This window comes from Myxine glutinosa, chromosome 9 (assembly GCF_964187855.1).
Source record: "Myxine glutinosa chromosome 9, kmMyxGlut1.1, whole genome shotgun sequence".
Lineage (NCBI taxonomy): Eukaryota > Metazoa > Chordata > Myxini > Myxiniformes > Myxinidae > Myxine > Myxine glutinosa.
This window is the reverse complement of record NC_136269.1, coordinates 102876446-102898376: the sequence shown is the minus strand read 5'-3', so window position 1 is coordinate 102898376 and position 21931 is coordinate 102876446. Positions and strand designations below refer to the sequence as shown.

The following is a 21931-nucleotide window of genomic DNA, read 5'->3' as shown; positions in this document are numbered from 1 at the left end:
GCCTAAGTTGCTTATAACCCAGAATAAACCACTCTTAATATAAATACTATATTAATAATATTATTTGATAGTTGGAGATGCAAATGAAAATCAGGAAACCAGCCTTACTACGCCTATATTAGTTATACACCACTATTTATTGCACTGGGTTCCTGCAACAACGCCAACCTCGTCAAAATTTGAAAGAAATAATTTAGAACAAAAGTAGAAAAACAGTTCGTATATATGTTTTGCCAACTTTTTTCAACTCCTAAATTACGAGGTTATTTGTTAATAAACTTGCTTTTGGTCGACCGAAACCTAGGCGGTGTATTACCCCAGCGTCTTCTCGCCTACATTACAGAGAGCGGAATATTTTTTATTGCAGTGGCAACTTTCGCCCTGGTTCAGGGGAGGCGAAGATAACCATATGATACTTCTGGCGCCTTAAACTATTTTAAAATATTATGTAATGGAAAATAATATGACAAAAACAAGGCCGTTTAATGGGGAAGAGTTGCATTTTTAAAGCCACAGGTACTCGGTATTCGTTCGTTGGTTGCATATACAGTACAATGTATAATACAGGGTGAGTCATAAGTCGGTGTGTTTCAAAATTCCGGAACCATAGGAAATATTTAAAATTTATTTATTTTAAATTTTATTTAAAGAAACCTTCCTACAAGAATCGATATGTGTCTGCATGTCATTGTCAGTGGCTCGCAATTTGAGCAATTATAATATAGTTATAAAACTAGAAGGCTATTAGGTAGAGCATGTACCACCTCCACGAGGCTGAACAGTTTACGTTTTGTATCCTACTGTCACTGATAAGCCAGATCTGGTTTCGGACCTGAGCCAAAATATAATCGTATGTTCTTGTCACCTACCCAACTCATCCACCTAGTTTTGTCCGAATCCGTCCACAACGTTTTGAGATATCCTGTTCACAGACAGACAGACAGACAAGGGTGAAAACATAACCTCCATCCACCCTCTGTGGGAGATGTAATACTAATAAATACCCCGATGATTCCAGACTTTTGAAACACCCTGTAATGTATATACATATATAAATATATCATACAAAATGTCTTCAATAGCTGTGTTTAAGAAACCTCAGACATTATTCTGATCTCGGACAAGAAAAGAGCAAATTTCCCTCAAGATGATTTGTCGCGATGTGGTGTTTTGAAAACAATTTATTTTATTTTATCTTGTTCCTCATCCTTATTTTTGGGAATCAGCTGGTCTAATCTGCACATGTGAAGATGTGGAATGCTTGCGCTCTTCCTTGTTGATATTTTCTTCTTGTGCTGTTTTTTAAATATCCCTCCACAATTTTTCAGACCTCACTTGAAGCAATGGGCGTGACGGGTTTGTGGACTCTGCTGGGTCCCACCGGACAGACATCCTCACTGGAGGGCCTTCGAGGGAAAGTTCTGGCTGTTGGTATCTTTGGCTATTTAAATGCTTTAAAACGTAGTTGTTGTTTTTTGTATTCCCCAATCCGCGTTTTTATTCCGAGTTCGTGTTTGTAACATTTCAAGCTGTATCTACTATGTTGTTGTAGCTAGGCGGGGTTGTTCCAGTCAGCTGTTGCGATCCAGGTTGGTCGCTTCAACATGACTGTAATAACCAGCTAGGTTGTCTGCCCTGGGCTGGATTACAGGTCTTTCCACTCAGATTCCGTGCCAGTGGGACCGTCGTATTGGCCAAGCGTTACCCTAATATTGGCCAAGGTGTCCTAAATGGTGTCGCACGCCTTGTCTCTAATTAATGTCGAGCGAAGCTGAGAGACATGCAGCACGGTATGAATCGACATCGTTAATTGCCATAGCCAATTAACGGACAATCAATTAACCCTAAAACGACTTTTCTGATTACAAGAGTGATCACGACTATGCAAATTCACCCCAAGACCAAGTATATTTAATTGAACTAGTTATGGTCAAATGGGGGAAGGAAAGCAAGAAGCAAATACAACAAGAAAAAGAGCAATCGGAGATTGCAAACCCTCACCAGGATGTATTTTCAGTGGTTTTAAGGCTTTTGCGAAAAAACAAATATGGCGGCCGAACCACGTGACCGATGGTCATAATTATTTTTTTTTCTCCACCAGTTTATGCCGACATGGCGCTCAAGAAATTTCATCTTGATTGAATGAAGTTTTGTACTTGTCGAATTATGACATCATAATCGAGGCACCTATGACATCATCATTAACATATTTTATTCCCCATGGAGAGTTCTTTACAATGAGCCATGTGTCAATTTTTTCTATTCAGCGCTTTCCGAGATATAGAGGTGCAAAGTTTTTCGATTTTTCCAAGATGGCGGCCGAACCACGTTACCTATGATGTCATAATTATCATTAAAAAAATATACAAGTGGAGTTGCACCTATGGTGAAAATTTCCTGTCAATCGGACCAACGGTTGCAGAGAAAATCATATTTATTCTGTGCGGACAAACAGACAAACAGACAAACAAATGGACTCAAATGCAATACTCTTTCCTCTGGCGAGGGTAACAAGAATGGCACGCGGTAGTGGGCAATCCTATTCCAGGCTGGAGAGTTTACGTTTTGTATCCCACTAAGAGGCCGGATCTGTGTCCGGCCCTGAACCAAAATCAAATTGTTGGCTTGTACTTGTCGTATACCCAACTCATATACCTAGTTTTGCATTAATCTGTCCACAAAGTTTTGAAATACCGTGCTCTATATTGTTTTTGGCCCCATCTCCCAATGGTGAAGAATCGCATGAAATATTTTAAAATTCTCCTGTGCGGATCCAAATCTTTTCCAAAATACAATCAATTCGTCTTTGTCACATAGCCAACCTGTCCATCAAGTTTCATCCAAATCAATCTATAACCTTTTGAGATATCCTGCACACAGATAGACAAACAAACAGACAGGGGCGAAAACACAACCAGGTGGCAGAGGTAAATAAATGGCAAAAAACCCCTGCAAAACCATAAGCAGCAACAATCATTACTTGTTCTTGCTTTCGGACAAGCATCCTATCTCTAATTTGATTGGTTGCCTGGCATAGCAGCAGCTCCTAAGGATTTCCTTAAGATTAGGGTTAAGGAAATTCTTAGCTGAGGATTTCCTAAGGGATGTTTATGCAACAGCACATAAGGAAATCCTTAGCTAAGGGAAACCTTAAAGGAAATCTTTTCTTAACCCATAAAGCGCGTCGAGCTACTTGATGCGTGTATGCAAATGCTTGATACTGTGTGCAAATGCTTGATACGTGTATGCAAATGAGTTTAAACTGACGTCAACCCAAACAATGAATCATGACCTTTCTTGAAATGTTTAATACCCGGGTGACTTATGAAAGCTTGCTTTTAATTGGTGGAGAAAAGCCAATGACAGAGGGGTGGAGGTGGGGGGGCTCCCTTAACTTTAAGGGAGGATTTAAGGAAAAACTTAAGGATATTCGTATATGCAACCATTCTCAACTTAAGGATGTCCTTAAGGGAAAGGTTAAGGGAATCCTTAAGTTTGTCCTTAAGGATGGTTTATGCAACCCGGCCAATACACTTCAACAAAGTCGACCTGTGGAGCTTTGCTCTCTCTCTGAGTGTCACGTGATCAAAGGCAATGGCACGTCACGTGATCTTACATGGGCACAGTCACTCCCAAAGGGAGCTGGTGTTTCTAGGTTTTAGGGTGATACAATTAGAGAAGTGTCTGTGGGTTTTGTCATTTACGGATGATGTACAGTGAGTGTTAAGACGTCAACATTTATTACAGATGCTGTACAGTGGCAACTGTGACTGCATATTTTACGTATTATATATTTACATATACAGTTGGACGTCTATCAGGCACCCAGATTTAACAAACATTCAGAATATGTTTTAGTTAATATATATTTAGCTGCGCGGCACAGGTGTTTGCCTTTATTTGCAACCAGACTTGAGCATTTGGCTGAACCAGGCCATCAAGGGTGTACGCGATCGCAAGGGCTTTCAAATGCAGCATGCGCACCTCCTGACTCTTTTCCACCGGATTTGCAAGCTGCTCTATTATGGTATCAAACCAGTCTTTGTGTTTGATGGTGTGGCTCCTCTGCTGAAACGCAAAACCCTCGTGAGTTTCTTTTTCTTTTCAAACCATCTTTATCCACTGCTGTGTGTTTGCTTCAGGAATAAAGTAGAGAGTATCTTTTTAACAGTTGGAGTTTCTTGAGAAGTGTTTATTATTTTTTTGTGTACAAGGTCAAGGATCGTGGAAGAGTGAAAACACTACAACAGAACAAAAGTACGCAACAGAATAAAAGGAACAGTATAAAGAGAGGGAAACACCAAAAGCATAGCTGCAGCATAAAAACGAGGGTGACTTGGATAAATAACCCTCCCATCTACTTTCTCAACAATCCTCTCCAAGAAGTTATGTCACAAAAGCTTTTGGGTCTCACTATCTGCCATGATCTTTCCTGGGAAAACCACATTTCCAAGCTGACCTCCAAAGCCAGTCGCCGACTGGGCATCCTCCGTCGTACGAAGTCCTTCCTTGGCACACCTGAGCTCCTCACCACATACAAGGCTTTCAACTGCAGCTCAATGGAATACTGTTCTCCCCTCTGGGCTGGTGCTCCTGCCTCACACCTAGCTCGTCTTCACGCTGTTGAAACCAAAGCTTTGAGAATCATTGAAATCTCCCGTGATGAAGCTAACTCCGAGGGCCTTTCACTCGCTCACCGCAGGCAGGTTGGTGGTGTTTATGTCTTCTACCGACTCCTCTCCGGCCTTGCTCCCCCAGCTCTCTCTGTCTCCCAAATATTCCTACAGGTCGCACAAGATCTGCCAGCAACCCTCTTATGGTTAAACTGCCAAAATCTAGGCTCTCTGCTCACCTTCACTCCTTCATTCCCCTTTTCTCCCTCCCGCCTCTGGAACAAACTCCCCCACTCTTTTCAATCCCACCCCTCCCTCCAGGTCTTTAAAACAGCTGTTCACCACCATCTCTTATCTTCCCCCATCCAAAACCTTGATCTTTTCTACCCCCGTTAATTCACCCCAGATCCACTTTTTTGAAACACTGACTTCTTTCCTTGAAGTCCTAGCAGTGTCCATGTGTTATCAAAATATAAAAATAAGGAAAGAGGGGCAGGGGAAGATGCACGGGGTGGACAAGATGGATACAGATGCAGACTCTCAGGAAGGAAAAACTGAAAATTTGGATGGTGGTGTGCTTGGGAATTGGAAGGGGGAAGGGGTTTAACAAGTGTAGAAAAGATGGTTTTGGATGGGGGATGATCTGAGGTGGTGGTGAACAGCTGTCTTGAAGACATGGAGGGAAGAATATTGTTGCGAATATGGAATTTGGCCTCCATATCCGCTTGTAAATATTCCCCTATTTTCTCCAATACTCCCCAACTTTCCCCAATCCCCCATTCCCTAGTCCCATTGCATGTAAATAACAATCAGTAGAGCCGACCTTCCCCTTATTCCCCCATTAAATGTCGTGCCCAGGTCCACCGCACCACACGTAGACAACTTTCGGACATCTTCCTAGTTATTCTTAGTCTATGTCAGTTAAGGCCTCGTTTCCATTAATTATGACTCTTCGTTGCACCAGAATGTGATTATATGGCACCAGTAGTGAGTTTAGGACCTTTCCCATACCTCCTCCCATCTTCTTCCCCGTCTACACCAACAGAGGGGCACGGCGCTGCGCGGGGGGGGGGTGTGCGTCCTCCCACCGGCTCGGTTCGCCGCCATCGACAATGCGCTCCAGACGATGCGCTCCAGACCATGCGCTCCACGGGGTTACCACGAAGGGGCTCCTTGTCAGCTCCTCGTCAAGGGCGGAGCCTGGTAAACCCCCCGCACGCACCCAATGAGAAGCAACGTGCCGATTCCACGAGGCGGAGCTAACGAGCCGAGGGCGTGTCACTCCCCGCCGGATATACGCGGCCACGCGCCGGATGTGACGTGAGATGCGCCCCGAGCTGGAGAAAGAAGGACCTGCGAGCGCTGAGAGAGAAAGGCCCGCCTGTGAAAGAACGTCCCCTCCGAGCGCTGTGAAACCTCCCGCATCTCTGGACCGGACCGGGTCGATTCTAACCTTTGAGCACAGGTGCACCTGGAGCCATCACTACCCGCCTGTCCTTTCCATCAACCCCCGTGTGAGTCAGCCGTTGTCCCGTTTGCCTGTCGTCTGTTGGGGAATAATATAAGATTGTGTCTAAGTGCTTGTCTTTCTATGTTGTACCTCTAGCCCCTGTAATCTAACCTTTTCCGTAACGAATATAATCTCCTCCGGAGGTCTTGAGAACCGTATCCCTGGTGTCGTCATTTTATAACCCAGCCGGGTGTCTTCTTTTTCTTATTGAGCCAGCGTGGCGCGGCTTCGTCAACGTCGAGTATAATCGGTAACTTGTGCAGACGTGGTCATACCAAAACCGCTCGGTAAACTAACATCTAAGCCACGTCTGTAACAATATGATTGCAGAGAATATGGGAGTTGATTTCACGGGTGGGGAAAATAAAGAGGAACGAATGAGTGTGGAGGTGAGCAGTTATTCTGAATTTTGTGAGTTTCACCAGAAGGTGGTTGATGGTGAATTGTGTGCACTCTACAGAAACCTTGGAGCGACAAGGCACAGAAAGAGCAGAGAGTGCAAGACCAAAAAGTAGGCAGTAGAAGAAAGAGAGACATCGACGTGTCTGTTATGAGAAAGTGATAGTCCCTTAGACTAGGCTTTGATGTGTAGAATTATAAAGGATATATGGGTGAAGTGCAGGCGAATTATTACCTGCACTTTCTGATTCGAAATTGCAGATTCCATTTTTACAATGGGAAAAGCTATAGCATTTAGTTTTCAGCACAGAAGATCGAGCAACCACTGGACATCTGTGAGTTGATCTTTATCACCCTGGCAAATGTGCACAGAGGTAGAATGTGGACACAGCCTGGGTTGGAATGCATTTAGTCAATTAGTAAGATGAAAAAGGTCAAGAAAATGATGACTTTTCCGGCCCAAATCACGATCCTAGTCTCCTTTTTTCTTATCACAATCTTGTGTAAACTCCTTAGCAGGCTGGACAATGAGAAACACATGTCGATGGTGCCATAGAGACTGGGTTTTGGACCCGACCAAGCTTTTGCAAGTGACCTCGAAATTCCAACTGAACAGCATCAAAGGGAGTTGTGCTATATATAAAGGGACACTGCGAGGCTTGGAAGTAGAGATTGCTTGCGAGTGAACAACGCGTCGTTTTCTGTCTGTATTTCCGTGTAAAGTATAAGTGTGTAATAGTGTTGGCTTCTCTCCATACGATGAGGGAATAAATCTCAGTGGAACTGTAGTTGAAGCCGTCTTGATTCTCATTTGAGAAGTCCTCGCCGAAAGGCGTCGGAAGACAGCTTCTTCTTCATCATTTCTACAACAGATGTGAGAGATTCCAATGATCTTGAAGGTCCTGGTTTCCACAGTGTTAAGCAAACAAGGTGTAATTCAGGGGCACCATCCAAGAGAAGAGGGCAGTACTTCATCAGATGAAGGTCTTGTGGGTGGATAGGCATTTAGGTGTGCCAAGGAAGGACTTTGTACAATGCAGGAGGCCTAGTCAACAACTGGCTTTAGAGACCAACTTTGAAATATAATTCACCCAAGAAAGATCATGACATAGTGAGAACCAGGAGTATGACTTACTGATGCTCTTCAAGTGGATTGTGTTAAAGAAAGTAAATGGGAGGGTTTGTCAGACTGTCCTTTTGGAGATTTTATATTGTCACCGTGCGTAGTACAAACATTAATTTCCTTTACTGGTGTTGAACAGGCGGCCCGCCAGAGAGAGCGTGATAATGCTGAGCGTGACTCTTCCCGTCTTGCAAAGAGAATGCTCAGAGTTCTTCTCAAGCAACAAGCACTTGCCACAGCTAGCAGTGGATCACCTCCAGAAAGGTGAGATTATCAAGCCACAGCAAAGGTCCTGTTTGAAATTTACAGTAAACGACAACCATTCTCTAATTCCTACACACCGTTGCTTTATACATAGTAGTAATGTTAGTGTTTCTTTTTGCAGAGTCGAGGTACCTGGTCCATCAGCACGAAAGGAAGAGGCAGAAGATGTGTTCCGGCTTCCTCCACTATCAGAAGAGAGCAATAGGTTGGGAATCAAACTTTTCTTTGGCTGAAATGAAGAACAAACCAATTTTATTTGCCATATGGTTGAAGCTCTAGTTTCTGTCTTTATGGTGGGTCTTAGAGTGAGTATTAACAGCTTTTATACTTATGAGGGATGTTCAAAAATTATATGAATGAGATACTCGCAATAGTCTAAGACATGCCAGTGTAAAAAACAAATTTCAACATCTATATATATATATATATGTGTGTGTGTATATATACACAAAGAATTAAGTTAAGCACCCCTACACAACGAATTAAGGTAAGCACCCCCTAATATATATTCTTTGTGTATATGTATACATTGGCATATATTCTAAGGTATGTGAGATCAAATAATGATTGGTATGACATTAGCAATTATCCATTGATGAAATTGAGTGATCAAAGTGAAAAAAAGTGATTGGTTGAGTCAGTGATCCGATCACGTGGGTCCTACACACGTTATTGACGCAAAGATCGCTAGAGGTCTTCACAGAACAATGACTGTACGTTAGAAAACATAAACGTCATCCACACTGTCCGTGATGGACCTATAGCTCCATACTTAAATTGAGGTGAAAATATGCCTAAAATTCCCAAAAAATTTCACCTTAAATTATTCAGAATAAAATATTGAAAACGGCATGATTGTTATGTTTTTATGTGACCATAATATCACTTCTCCAGAAAATATAGCAATATCATGGGTATATTACACTGTTTTGACGACAACAAACTTGTAATGTGCGAGGTTGTAAAAAAACGGGGGGGGGGTGCTTAACTTAATTCTTTGTGTATATATATGTTCCCCGGTGTGTACCCCAGTTTAGAATAGGTACACCGTATCCCTGTGTGTCGTAAGAGGCGACTAAAAGGGTTGGCGTCAGGAAGGGCATCCGGCCATAAAAACATTGCCTCAAAAAGAGAACCATAACAATTACAACTACATATGGGCAGGGTACAGCCCAAAGTACCCCGTGGGAGACCCCACTCCCTCTCGTCAAAACTCAAGGTGGGGAACCCGATCGAAGCAAGGGTGGAAATCACTCCATTTATGACGACGAAACGTCTGATGCCCGACGTGGAGATCGGTTTCTGAGGTTTGGGACATGGAATGTAGGGACAATGACAGGGAGATCAGGAGAAGTGGTGGAAGTATTGGTCAGAAGAAGAGTGGACATATGTTGTGTGCAGGAGGCGAGATGGAAGGGAAGTGGTGTGAGAATGGTGAAGGGTAGGCAGGGACAGAAATACAAGTTTCTGTGGCAAGGGTGCCTGGAGGGTGTGAATGGTGTTGAGTGATATCACTAGAATGAGTGATAGGTTGATGATGGTGAAAATGATGATGGGAAAGCTCTTGGTGAACGTCATCTCGGGATATGCTCCGCAGGTTGGTCGAAGCGATGAAGAGAAGGACAAGTTCTGGTGTGCGATAGAGAAGCTGATGGAAAACGTGAAAGATGAGGAAGTTGTTGTGGTAGGAGGAGACATAAATGGACATGTGGGAAGGAGTATGGACGGTTTTGAGGGAGTTCATGGGGGTTACGGATATGGTGTGAGAAATGGAGAAGGTGAAAGGATTTTGGAGTTTGCTGATGGAGCTGATTTGTAATACTCAGTTCCAGAAAGTGGATAATCAGCTTGTTACATACACGTCAGGTAGGTCGACGACAACAGTTGACTACCTGCTGGTGCGTAGGCGAGATAGGGGGCACCTCCGGGACAAAAAGGTGATCCCGGGGGAGGAGGCTGTTTCACAGCACCACTTGGTTGTCTGCGACATAAGGTTGAAAGGTGCGAGGAGAGCTCGGCGGGTAAAGTACCAACCGAGAATGAAGGTGTGGAGGTGGAAAGAGGTGACAGTGAGGGAGGCATTAAAAGAGAGGCTGAGTATGGTAGAGGATGATGTGGTTGAGCTTGAAAGTGGTTGGATGTCAATGAAAGATAGTCTGCTGGGAGCCGTTGGTAAGGTATGTGGATGGACAAGAGGACCACCGAGGCACTCGGAACCATGGTGGTGGGATGATGAAGTTGGAAAGAAGATTGACGAGAAGAGGAAGAAGTTCAAGGAGTGGCAGAAGGCGAAGGGTATGGGGGCAGAAAAGGCAGAGCATGAAAGTTATAAGGCAGCCAAGAAGGCTGCAAAGAAAGAGGTAGCAAAGGCGCAGGAGGCCTGCATGAAAATGAACGCTTGGATTCGGAAGAGGGTCAGAGAGCGGTATTCAGGATTGCAAAGCAGATAGTGAAAGAGAGGTGTGATGTGATGGGGGGTGAGTTGCTTGAACGGTGAAGTGGGACAAATTGTTGTGGACCCAGATGGAATTAAAGGAAAGAGATATATGGAAATACTGTTGAATGCAGAGAATGATTGGGTTGGCAACATAGAGAGTAACCCAGTTTTATGACCGGCAGAGAAGATAACCGAGAAGGAAGTTGAGGAAGCGATAAAAGCAATGAAGAGTAGAAAAGCGGGAGGGCCGACGGGAGTTGTGGGAGATATGTTGAAGGCAGCGGGAAATTGGGGTGTGAAGAGAATGACAGAGATCTGTAACCTGGTGGTGAAAGAAGGCCGCATTCCAGTGGATTGGGATCTGAGTACCCTCGTCCCTCTATACAAGGGGAAAGGTGACCCTCTGGTCTGTGGCTCGTATCGAGCGATAAAGTTATTGGAGTATGGAATGAAGGTATTGGAAAGGGTGTTGGAGAGGAGGATAAGGAAGACAGTGAAGATTGACGAAATTCAGTTTGGATTTATGCCAGGAAGAGGAACGACAGACGTGCTTTTTATTGTGAGGCAGTTGCAGGAGAAGTACATGGAGAAGATGAAGAAGTTGTTTCTTGGGTTTGTTGATCTGGAGAAAGCATTCGATATGGTTCCACGTGAAGTAGTGACATGGGCATTGAGGAAGTTAGGAGTGGAGGAATGGTTGATCAGATTAGTGATGGCAATGTACAAAAGAGCACGCACAGCTGCAAGGACGAAGGACGGGAACAGTGGTGAGTTTGAGGTGAAGACGGGAGTGCATCAGGGGTCGGTACTAAGTCCACTACTATTTGTAGCTGTGATGGAGGTGCTGGCTCGGAACGTAAAGGAGGGTTTACCGTGGGAGTTGTTGTATGCAGATGATCTGGTGTTGATTGCGGAAAGCATGGATGGACTGAAGGAGAAGATGAACAACTGGAAGGAATGTATGGAGACAAAAGGTCTGAAGGTGAATATCGGAAAAACGAAGGTGATGGCAAGTGGTAAAGCATGTGGTGATGTGGAAAGAACTGGGAAGTGGCCGTGTGCTGTGTGCAGGAAGGGTGTCGGAGTGAATTCCATTCAATGTACAATGTGCGCTGAGTGGGTTCATCAAAAATGTAGTGGTTTGAGAGGGTCATTAACCAGTGTGGCAGCTACATTCAAGTGTAAGGTGTGCACAGAGGGAGCTGCAGATGGCGGAAAGTTTGAGTTGGATCTTCGAGACGGCGTGAAGCTGGAAGGTGTGAAAACATTTTGTTACCTCGGAGACATGCTGAATGGAGAAGGTGGATCAGACTCAGCAACGGTTGCTGGAGTGAGATGTGCATGGAAGAAGTTTTGGGAACTGAGTGGCATGCTGATGAGGAGGGCAGTGTCATTGAAGCTGAAGGGAAAGGTGTATGCTGCATGTGTGAGAAGTGTTATGATTTATGGAGCGAGACATGGGTAATGAACGTAGAGCAGCAACGAAGGCTGGAAAGTGTGGAAATGCGAATGGTTCGGTGGATGTGTGGAGTATCGTTGAGAGAGAGGAAGACAAATGATGAATTGCGAAAGATGATGGGAATAGAGCCTGTGATGGATGCTGTGAAGAGAAACAGTTTGAGATGGTTTGGTCATGTGTTGAGGAAGGATGAAAGTGACTGGTTGAGAAGAATGATGGAAATGAATGTAGAGGGAAGTAGAGGACCAGGAAGAGCGAGAAAGACTTGGCTAAAGATGGTGGAAGAAGAAATGCGGGCAAGGGGGTTAACAAGGGGAGATGCAGAAAATAGGGCAAAATGGAGAAGATTGTCATGGGGACCGCAAGGCTAACCCCCACTCTAGCAGGGAAAATGGCCTTAAAATGCATGTTGTTGTTGTTGTTGTATATACAGTATATATATGAAAAATATTTCTGTCTGTCCGGCCATTCCCTGTTACACTGATTGGCTGTGTGAAGCTAGGTGCGGTGTGATTGGCTCCAGGCAAGATTATCGTATAGGCTTATGAAAAGCTGTTATTCAAAATCTGAATCGATATTTATACAATCGGAACTCATGGCCTCAATAATTATGTCGGAATCTTGAGTGAAATAGGAAAAAAAATTGGGATTTTCTTTTCTCCCCGATATATAATTAAATAATACGTCCTGCGGAACATGAGGTACCATTGCTCCAAACAGAAGTGTTATATTCACAATCGTCATGAGTTCCCTATAACTTTTCTCATCTATGTGAAAAAGACCAACAGTGACTCTTAAAAGCATCATCAAATGTCAAAAGGATGCAGCCGATCGGAATCAGTCATTCAGAAGCACCCAGTTTGTGTCGGCCTCAGGCTTCAAGCCTACCGGTTTATAGGATAATTCCTTTGACATGCTTCACGATTGCTGGGAAAAGGTGTTCGTGGGAACAAGCCCATCTGATGTTGGCGATGTATAGCAGAAAATTTCTTCAATGTCAAACTCAGGATTCCGATACAATTCCCAGCAAAAAATAATGATGATTTTAAAGTTTCATTGGAATGGAAATTCATTTAAATCAAGGAATGAATGTATTTGATTGATGAAAATAATTGATCAATCATTTTTATATTTTTATCTCGAAGTGGTGTTATCTTGTAGAATTTTGGAAGAAGAAGAAAGAGAAGAGGAAGAACAGTATAGGACAGATAAACAATTACGAGATGATTTGCAGGTGAGGGTTAAGTGTTGTGAGTTGCTGTCCGTAAGATGGGTGAGCGGTGGCTACATACTTGGTGAGTGTATCCTTCATTGTGCCTCATCAGGACGCTTTGGAGGAAGTTGACTTGATGGAAACTGCAGAGCTGGATTCCCTACCTTCTGAAATACAACATGAGCTGCTATCAGAGCAGAGAGAGCGACTAAAACGCAGACCCCAACATGCCATGCCCAAGGTATCTGTAATCTGTATACCTCTGCAGTACAACCATCTACCATTCATGCTGTAATCTCAATTTAGGCTGTGATTTATAAATCTCCATGTACCTTCATGTAATCCTTTATTTTCCCCAATATGTCGGACACTTTGTTTATGCTGTGCTTTCCAGGAATCCCTCGACTTCTCCAAGTTCCAACTTGATGGTCTCCTGAAACGCAGCCAGCTCACCCGACGTTTGGATAGCATCACAAAGCAAATGGGCCAGTCCAACTATCCATGTCCCATGGAGGGCAGCGTTGAGGCCCAGCGCCTCGTTTCTGAAGACGGTGGTCATTACATCCTTATAGAAGGTACCGATTGCTCACTTTCCTGCAGATGAAGTCCACATTGTTCTTAGATGTGTCCGCTATGTTAATTTTGTACCATCCTTTAATTATGCATCTTATGCGTATGAGCATAAGATTGTCATGGGGACCGCAAGGCTAACCCCCGCTCTAGCAGGGAAAATGGCCTTTTAAAATGCATGTTGTTGTTGTTGTTGTTGTTGTTGTTGTTGTTGTTGTTGTTGTTGTTGTTATGCGTATGAGCATAATGTAGTGAAGGATTCTGATTGGCTAGTCAACAATACCAATGATAGTATTTCAGCTTTCCGCACTTGCTCAGCCTGGAAAACTTAAGTATTTGCCTTTTTCCTCTAGGGTTGAAGAAGGCGAAGACACAAACTGGAGAAGCTGACCATTCCCCAAATCGACACCTGTCTGAGCGTTCTAATCAGGTCTCTCATCCGTCTATTGGCTCCCATCATATAATCAAAACAATGGAAACAAGAGGAATTAGAAAGCCCTGACAAGTTTTCTTTCTTTTTTGTCTGTGCAGGTCGTGGACAAAACTGAGGCTGAGGACAGAGGGACAGACAGAGAATCTGCTGGTGGACCCACCTTATCTTCGAGTATCGATCCGCGTGTAGAATCTATCTCGGAAGCTGTGCATAAGGATTGTGTGAAAAAATTACTTCCATTGAAGGAGGGTTTGGGCAACAGGCCATCACATGAGCTGGTAGCAGATTATATTAATTTGCCCAATACTGTATATAAGCCTGATTCTGTGAATGAACACTCAAAGGATCATAAGGGAAGTAGGTTATTGAGATGGACTAGTAAGAGCTCACCAAGTCAGCTTCTAGCGAAGAAAATGGGCGAAACGAAGGTTGAGATGCTGGATAGTGAAACAGACAGCTCTAGTGACGGCTCAGTTTGTGGACAAGCGAGACAAGTGAATGGTGAGGATGTAGACAATGCCGAGAGTGGTCCCAGTCTCCAGCAGGCTGGATATGAAGCCACTCAACCTTCCTCCAAAGATGGAATCAAAATGCTCGATGATGTAGACAACTTGAAGGAAAACTCTGCCAAGCTTAGCACAGAGTGCTTACTGGAAGGCACCAAAGAACACCTCTCAGCTACTGCAGGTGTATTTGCACCTGTCAAAACTCCAATTTGTATCACTGTGGAAGAGGCAAAAGTCCCTACTGAGACTGCACGACTTTTACAGTCCTCTTCGGAACAAAGCTTTGGGACTCAAACAGTACCACAGGATGCACAGTCCACCACCTTCTCACATTCTGAGTCGAGTGATGATGCAGGTGAGAGTTCAGAGCAACCTGGTAGCATCCAAGTCACCCATAATTGTGCTATTTCTACCTTTAATCTCTATAATTGTGCCCTTGTACAAATTATTGATTAGATTGTGTGTGCTTCCCATTGTGTTTGGCACGGCAGATTTTTTGGATGTGAAGTTGTGCGATATTTCGTCTGACGACGAAGATTGCATGAAAGGCCATGTTACGACAGTCGAATCTGCAATTGTTCAAACACTCGGTTCACGTTCAGTGGAGGAGCAACACTCGTCCGAGGATATGGTGGAAACCGATGAATTTTCAGGAATCACAGAGGTGAGTTTGTCTGATGTGGCCATTTTGGAATAATTGTACATTTTGGGTGGTTGTCTTGTGCTGTGCGTGAGGTCAGTGGTATATTGTTTTGTCTTGCACAAAAATAAACCATCATAGGAATAAATCTGAGTATCTATCATACCACGTATTTATAGTTTTGGGGGTGCTGTCTTTCATAGGTAGGTTTTGTTGCCCTTCCCTAGTTTCCCTCAGGGTGCTATGGGTAAACCACATTGTGTGGAAAGGGATCACATGTTGACCAGATCAAGTGGGGTAGGCAGATCATCCACCCACTCCAAGAAGGTCAATAATGAAACGACTTGGTTTTTTAAATTGACAATACTAGGGCATGCCCGTACTATATCTATATCTAAAATTATATCCCCCCCCTCTATTTACATGAAATGGTTTGGTCCAAAGCGAACGGCTTGCGAGTACGGTGACAATCCCCCCCCTCTATTTACATGAAATGGTTTGGTCCAAAGCGAACGGCTTGCGGAGTTTGGTAAAGAAATCGCCATAGCATGCACAAACGCGCAGGAAAGCGAAAGAATCGCAAATTAGTTTTAATTAGTTTTAAAACATCGTTTAACGCCAACATAGCGGCAACATAGTATGCCAACGTGAAATAAATGAATACGCTCTCAAATGTGCCGTCCGAGGCAGAGTCTGTTCGCCACGTTCGGCACACGTGATAGCTCGCTGCTCTCTGATTGGTTGAATCGTTTTTTGGACATAGCTCGGTAACTACTTCTCCGATTAATATGAAACCTTGAAAAGGCACATCCTCGGGTCCCCAGCAATATACCTGGCAAGTTTCAAGTATATCGGACCCGTGGTTGTCGAGAAACAGCGGTCACAGACATACATACATACATACATACATACATACATACATACATACATACACACAGAGATTACTGGAATTATAGATAGATAGATAGATGGTGATTCCCTTTTACCTGGTTCGGTTTCCAGAAGCTTTAAATCCCAATTTTTAACACTGCTGTTTTAAAGGAACACTCCGGGTATATTATCATGTCTACGTCATAGTAACCGGCTCAAAAAATCCCGGAAATCATATTTTGTTATATTTTATTGTTTATGACTTCAGTGATGACAGCTCACAATCGAGCCTGGAAAGCCTGGAGCCAGGTGTGAGAACTGAAAACGTTGACAGGTGCATATGCAGGCGATGTGTCGTTATAGCGAATGAGGTGGTGTGTACAGTACTGTGCAAAAGTTTGGGTTATTCCAATGATATTCATATTTTAGTGTAAATTCGTCAAATTATCAGTAACTACAGTCATGTGTGTCAGTGGTGGATTCACGCATGGGCACACAGGGCAGGTGCCCAGGGCCCCAAACTTAACGAGGGCTCCGGGGAAAGGCGTCGTGAGAGGCATGCTACCAATGGGGCCCGAGAGATCGCGAGAGATGAGAGATAACCGATCATGGTGCACAATCTGAGGGTGGGTCTCTCTTTGCCAACAAAACATATCACCTTGTGAGTGGTGATAAACAGGGTAAAGGGAGTGCTCCATCTCAAGGAAAGAAAGCATTGTCATGTGATGAATCGATTAAAAAAATGTTTCCCTGATGTTTAACTAGACAGGACTATTACAAAATTAAGAGTTGAGGTTAGTATTAGTATAAAAAGCAGGAGTGGAATAATAACTACGTTTGATATATACAAATGCAACAATAATCACAATAAAAATTGTATAATTCCTAATGTTAATACATATCGATATTGTGTAGCAAATCCAGACTATAATATCTTGTACAATCACAAAACACCCCCTCATTAGTAAATGGTCCAACCCGTGAGCACGGCGGAACGTTGCAATTTATAAAATATCAAAACACCTGTCCCGAGGATGAAACAAAACTACCCCAGAGGTGCTGAAACACGAAGCATAGCTCAACTAGAACGGCACTCAGTAGAGAGCATACCTCCGCCAGCCGTCTGAGCAGCCGGTTCATGAAAGACTTGAGCCAATTTACCCCGGCCAACCACACAAGAACATGGGACATCAAACAAAGTATACCGTGGTTGATTGAATTCAAGCCTTTCCAAAATGCCTGGAGTCTTCCTTTAAAGCCAGGGTTGAACCCACAACGTCTGTGATACTAGTCCAGTGTCCTCAGTACTAGGCCACCGTCATACTCTATTAAGGTCTATTTGATTATGATGAGTTCTTCATGACAGGAAGAATTCCCCAGGCTGCAGGAAGAGCTGCGATTAGAAGGTGCGGAGATACAGAAGCAGCAGAGCGACCAGCATCGTCGTGCCGCCACAGTCACTCAGCAGATGCAACTGGAGTGCCAGGTGTGCCATACGGATGTCATGCTGAACTAACCTTGATGTGTGGTTTATTTTAAGTCCTGTAATCTCTTGGGTCATATTCATGTGTGATGATTATTATTATTTTCCTCCCTCAGGATCTCCTTCGATTGTTTGGCCTGCCTTATGTAGAGGCACCCGGGGAGGCCGAAGCACAATGCGCTGCCCTAGATCTCGGTGACAAGACACATGGCACCATCACGGATGACAGCGACATCTGGCTGTTTGGAGGCAGATATGTTTACAGACACTTCTTCAGTAGCACTCATGACGTCCAGCTGTACCAGGCCACTGAAATCCACAGGATGCTTGGTGAGGCCTTGCTTCGAGTTTAAGCAAAGTAGTTGCATTTGGTTGACTGAGGGTAGCCATTGATCGATCAGACCAAATAAAGCTCGGGTGGCAAGAAGCAGTTGGATCACTCTAAAGCCACGTAGATAAATCAATTTGCCGTTCGTGCTGCACCACACCGTGTCATTGGTTGTTTGAGAAGTAGTATTTGCATTTCCCACCTTGCTGTGTTCATGCTGCAGGGTTGGATAGAAGGCAGCTGGTGAACTTGGCCTACCTGCTTGGCAGCGACTACACAAACGGTATCCCAGGAGTCGGGTGCATCCTTGCTGTGGAAATTATCAATGAGTTCAGTGAACCAGGAACACAGCCCTTTGTGTGCATGAAGTGAGGACTACCAGCTTTACCAGCATAGATACCCTTGATAGAGGCATCCTACATTATCTACTATAAAATGGCAGAACCTTTCTTCTCTTTGCCCAACTATCCTCTCCCAAACACCTTCTACCCTTTTCTAGCTCTTCTATCCAACTCCTCATTGTAGGACAGCTCTAGTGACGAGGCCTGGTGACAGGTGTGCACTGCTCTATAATCCCTGTTTCACTTTCTATATCGTGATTTAAATGACTTTGCTTTAAACCTCATATTCTCCCTTTGCATATATGGCCCCTAAGTTTGTGCGAATGGTGTTGTTGAGGCCCACTTGGTAGATACCCAGTTAATGCGCCACTTTTATTTTGATGCTATAGGCCTGGGCACCTTGGTACCAGCTTATATTGGCTCTTGGTTGCAACGTGGAGCCATACTCTTGTCGGCATGCGCTGTTTGCAGAGAGTGGTGGGAGGCGGCACGGAAAACAGGTGGAACTGTGGTGCATCCGAGTCGAGTGCGAAGAAAACTTGTGGATATCGAGTTTCCTCCTGGTTTTCCAGAAGCGGCCGTGGCTCAGGCCTACCTGGAACCAGCTGTGGACACCAGGCAGGGCTCTTTCACATGGGGCTCACCTTTGCCTTCGCAAATCAAGGAATATCCTTGTTATTACTAGCAACGGTACCCGCCCTACTGGCGGGGCTTCAATTGGGATGCCCAAATGAAAAGGGAAAATATCAGAAATTGAAGGCTTATTGAAGGCTTTTATTTTAAACGATTTATGTAAACATCCGTTAAATCATATCACATGCAAATCATCAAAATCTAAAAAGTATTTGTGGAATTTCAATAAAAGCCACATCACTGTTCATATCGGTAAATATTGTTCCATCGTGTTTGGAAAATTTGAAAAATTTTCCTAATTGGAAAAACAATACATATACCCTATTTTACTCCAGGGGGGTCCCAGGAATACCCACCTAAAATTTCGTTGCGATTGGTTCAGCCGTTTTTGCGGTATCTGGGAACAGACGGACGGACGGACAGACAGACATTTGGTTAATTATAGTAAGATAGCAATGATCTGTCATTTGGATGTTCTTGCCCAGTAGTAACTATGAAAAGTCACTCACTCTTCTTTGCATACTTCCTCATTCTTTGGAGAGTGCAATAATTAATTGGAGATACATTCCTTATTATCTTGGTTTGGTCACGAAACATTAAAACTAGATCTTACTGAGTTTCACATTGGCGTTATCGGATCTTGACCAACCAACATGGTCACACCGTTGTGTTCATGAGCAATTGTTTAAATTAAATTGACTTTCTCAAAGTTTTCTCTGCTGCTATAAAACCGAGCTTTTTCTGAAGCGTCCATTGCCAGGACGAGGCAGAAAGAAAGCATCTAAATGCCGCACCGCCACAGAAACCGCCACCGTTGCTTTGGCTATTGCGGACAACCTTGTGCATGGAATTCGGCCAGGGTACCCGCACATAGTGACCTGCCTTTATGAAAAGTAGACCTCAGGTATTTGCATCTCAAATTGGTGGGGATTATCAAAGTTTGGGGCAAAAAAAACCATGCAGATGCAACCAGGAAGTTAACATTTCAGAACTGAACATTCTTGTTTGTTGATAAAAATTAAGCTTTTAATCTTTAGTTGGAAAACAGGTCAAATGAAGCAATTACACATTACCTTGTCATGGGGATATCCTGATTTTTATAACGATGATTGTTTTGAGTAGCACCACTGTGTGCTGTGTATTTTTCACTTTAACTTTGCGCACATTCTGTCTACGTCGGTTCGGCTGGAACTTCTCCAAGACAAACGAACAGCTGCGACCAGTATTGCAGCAGATGACGAGAGAGCAGGTGAGGAAATGTGCAACTTACCTCACTGCAGTATTTTATTTTGATGTACTATACTCTTTACAGAGCATTGGTGCTACCGAAGCAGTTTCTTGGAAAGGGCTATACTGGGTGGTTTGCCATTGCCTTCCCAGTGGCATTTGTCTGTGATATGTCCTTTTACATGCTAAGTGTCAAGCAAGGAAGCCGCACGCACCTTTTTAATTTTTAAATGAAGTCTTTGGTATTACTCAGATGGGGTTTGAACTACTACACCACCGAGTTTGGTTCACTACAGTACACACACTGTGTAAAAGCACCGACTTGGTTTGATGTATGAGGTTTGCCAAAAATGCTCGGATCCGGATTTTCACCAAAATCGAATCGATTCGTCCTTGACATACTCCCAACCTGTCCACCCAGTTTCGTCCAAATCCGGCAATAACTTTTCGAGATATCGTGTTTTACATATATCGATTTTGTCCTTTTACTCAATTGCGAAGAATCACTGAAAAAATTCTCATATCCTGATCTCGATCTGGATCTTCACCAAAAACGTCCGGATCTTCACCAACAACGAATCAATTCGTCCTCGTCACAAACCCAACCTCTCCACCAAATTTCGTCTGAATATGTCTACAACCTTTTGAGATCTGTTCACAGACATATAAACACAACGGTGAAAACATAATCTTTGTCCACCTTCAGTGAGAGAGGTAAATAATATATTCTATGTTATTGCTAATTATACGTACTTGTAGATTGAAAAACATGTTTGAACTGTCTTTGATAATTGTATCTGATTTGTATAACTTTCTATGAATCCTGTGCATTAGCTGAGAATGCCATTTCTTTGATGAATGTGTGTTTAATATATATATATATTTCTTAATTGTGTGTGCACAGAAGAAGCAAACTCTGATGGATTCGTACATCTCGGTGGACCAACCTCAAGAAACAATACTTTGGAGCAAAAGGCTAAGCAAAGCTGTCCTGGGAATGAAACAAAAGGCAGACTACTCGGCCTCCAAACCAAGGCCCGACACCAACCCAACCTCAGGAGACCAGCAGTCGAACCAAGTTAGTGCTGTCTCTGGTGGGTTTCTGAGCCATGGTCTAGCGGAAGATGACTCGAGGCATAGTTGTCCTCCATCAGAGGCCTCAATTGAAGAAAAGAAGAATCAGAGAAAGAGAAAGGCAGAGATGTATAACACTACTAACAAATCCAGTCACAGCATGATGAGCAGTGATAGCAGCAGTGATGACGCCTCCGATAGGGACTTCGTCCCGCATGGTCTACGTGTGTCTGCTCGGTCCATATTTTCGGGACGTGGTCGTAGGAAGCGTGGCCGTGGCCAGGCCTCAATCAAAAAATCCTAATGGCAGGTTTGTAAAGTCTTGGTGTAAAGTTTGAAGGACCCAAATAATTGCTAATTGATGAACCATTGGCCATTTAATAGTGTGTTGTCGATTCTTAGTTTTTCTCTTATACAAGAATAAAGGGCTTGTGTAAAATGAAATGATTTGTAATTCATAACATTTTCATCTTTGAGGCCTCTTCAGCATAACAAACCCCTTGTGGGGCCTGAAGATCCCCCTCCCCCCCCCTCCATCCCTTGTGGGTCCTGAAAATCCCCTCTCCAACCCTTGCAGGTCCTGAAAATCCCCTCTCCAACCCTTGCAGGTCCTGAAAATCCCCTCTCCAATCCTTGCAGGTCCTGAAGATCCCCTCTCCAACCCTTGCTGTCCTGAAGATGCCCCTTCAATCCTTGCAGGTCCTGAAGATCCCCTCTCCAACCCTTGCAGGTCCTGAAGATCCCCTCTCCAACCCTTGCAGGTCCTGAAGATCCCCTCTCCAACCCTAGCAGGTCCTGAAGATCCCCC

At 43.8% G+C, this 21931-nt stretch overlaps 1 protein-coding gene across 5 annotated transcripts; it reads left to right on the top strand.

Annotated features, from left to right (window-relative positions):
- The first annotated feature begins 319 nt into the window (after positions 1–319).
- ERCC5 (ERCC excision repair 5, endonuclease) lies at positions 320–21567 on the top strand. Of its 5 annotated transcripts, none has more exons than XM_078784596.1 (17): positions 320–516; positions 1329–1431; positions 3911–4086; positions 7785–7909; positions 8031–8114; positions 12967–13039; positions 13131–13259; positions 13413–13593; positions 13942–14018; positions 14120–14882; positions 15019–15191; positions 17404–17523; positions 17637–17850; positions 18072–18216; positions 18661–18857; positions 19989–20071; positions 20954–21567. In XM_078784596.1, exons 2-17 carry the CDS (start codon positions 1344–1346, stop codon positions 21425–21427), a joined length of 3102 nt encoding a protein of 1033 aa, XP_078640722.1. In that variant the 5' UTR covers positions 320–516; positions 1329–1343; the 3' UTR covers positions 21428–21567. The 5 variants fall into 5 exon arrangements, with proteins under 5 accessions (XP_078640722.1, XP_067984754.2, XP_078640724.1 ...); XM_078784597.1 differs by having other exon boundaries at positions 496–568; XM_068128653.2 differs by lacking the exons at positions 19989–20071; positions 20954–21567 and adding an exon at positions 18348–18403 and having other exon boundaries at positions 18661–19067.
- The last annotated feature ends 364 nt before the right edge of the window (positions 21568–21931 follow it).

What these genes read in the sequence shown, in the direction of transcription:
- ERCC5 (XM_078784596.1), top strand. Translation starts at nt 1,344, where the DNA reads ATGGGCGTGACGGGTTTGTGGACTCTGCTGGGTCCCACCGGACAGACA. An exon ending in TCATTACATCCTTATAGAAG is followed by an intron (nt 13,594 to 13,941) that starts GTACCGATTGCT and finishes TTTTTCCTCTAG; the next exon opens with GGTTGAAGAAGGCGAAGACA. An exon ending in TGAGTCGAGTGATGATGCAG is followed by an intron (nt 14,883 to 15,018) that starts GTGAGAGTTCAG and finishes TTGGCACGGCAG; the next exon opens with ATTTTTTGGATGTGAAGTTG.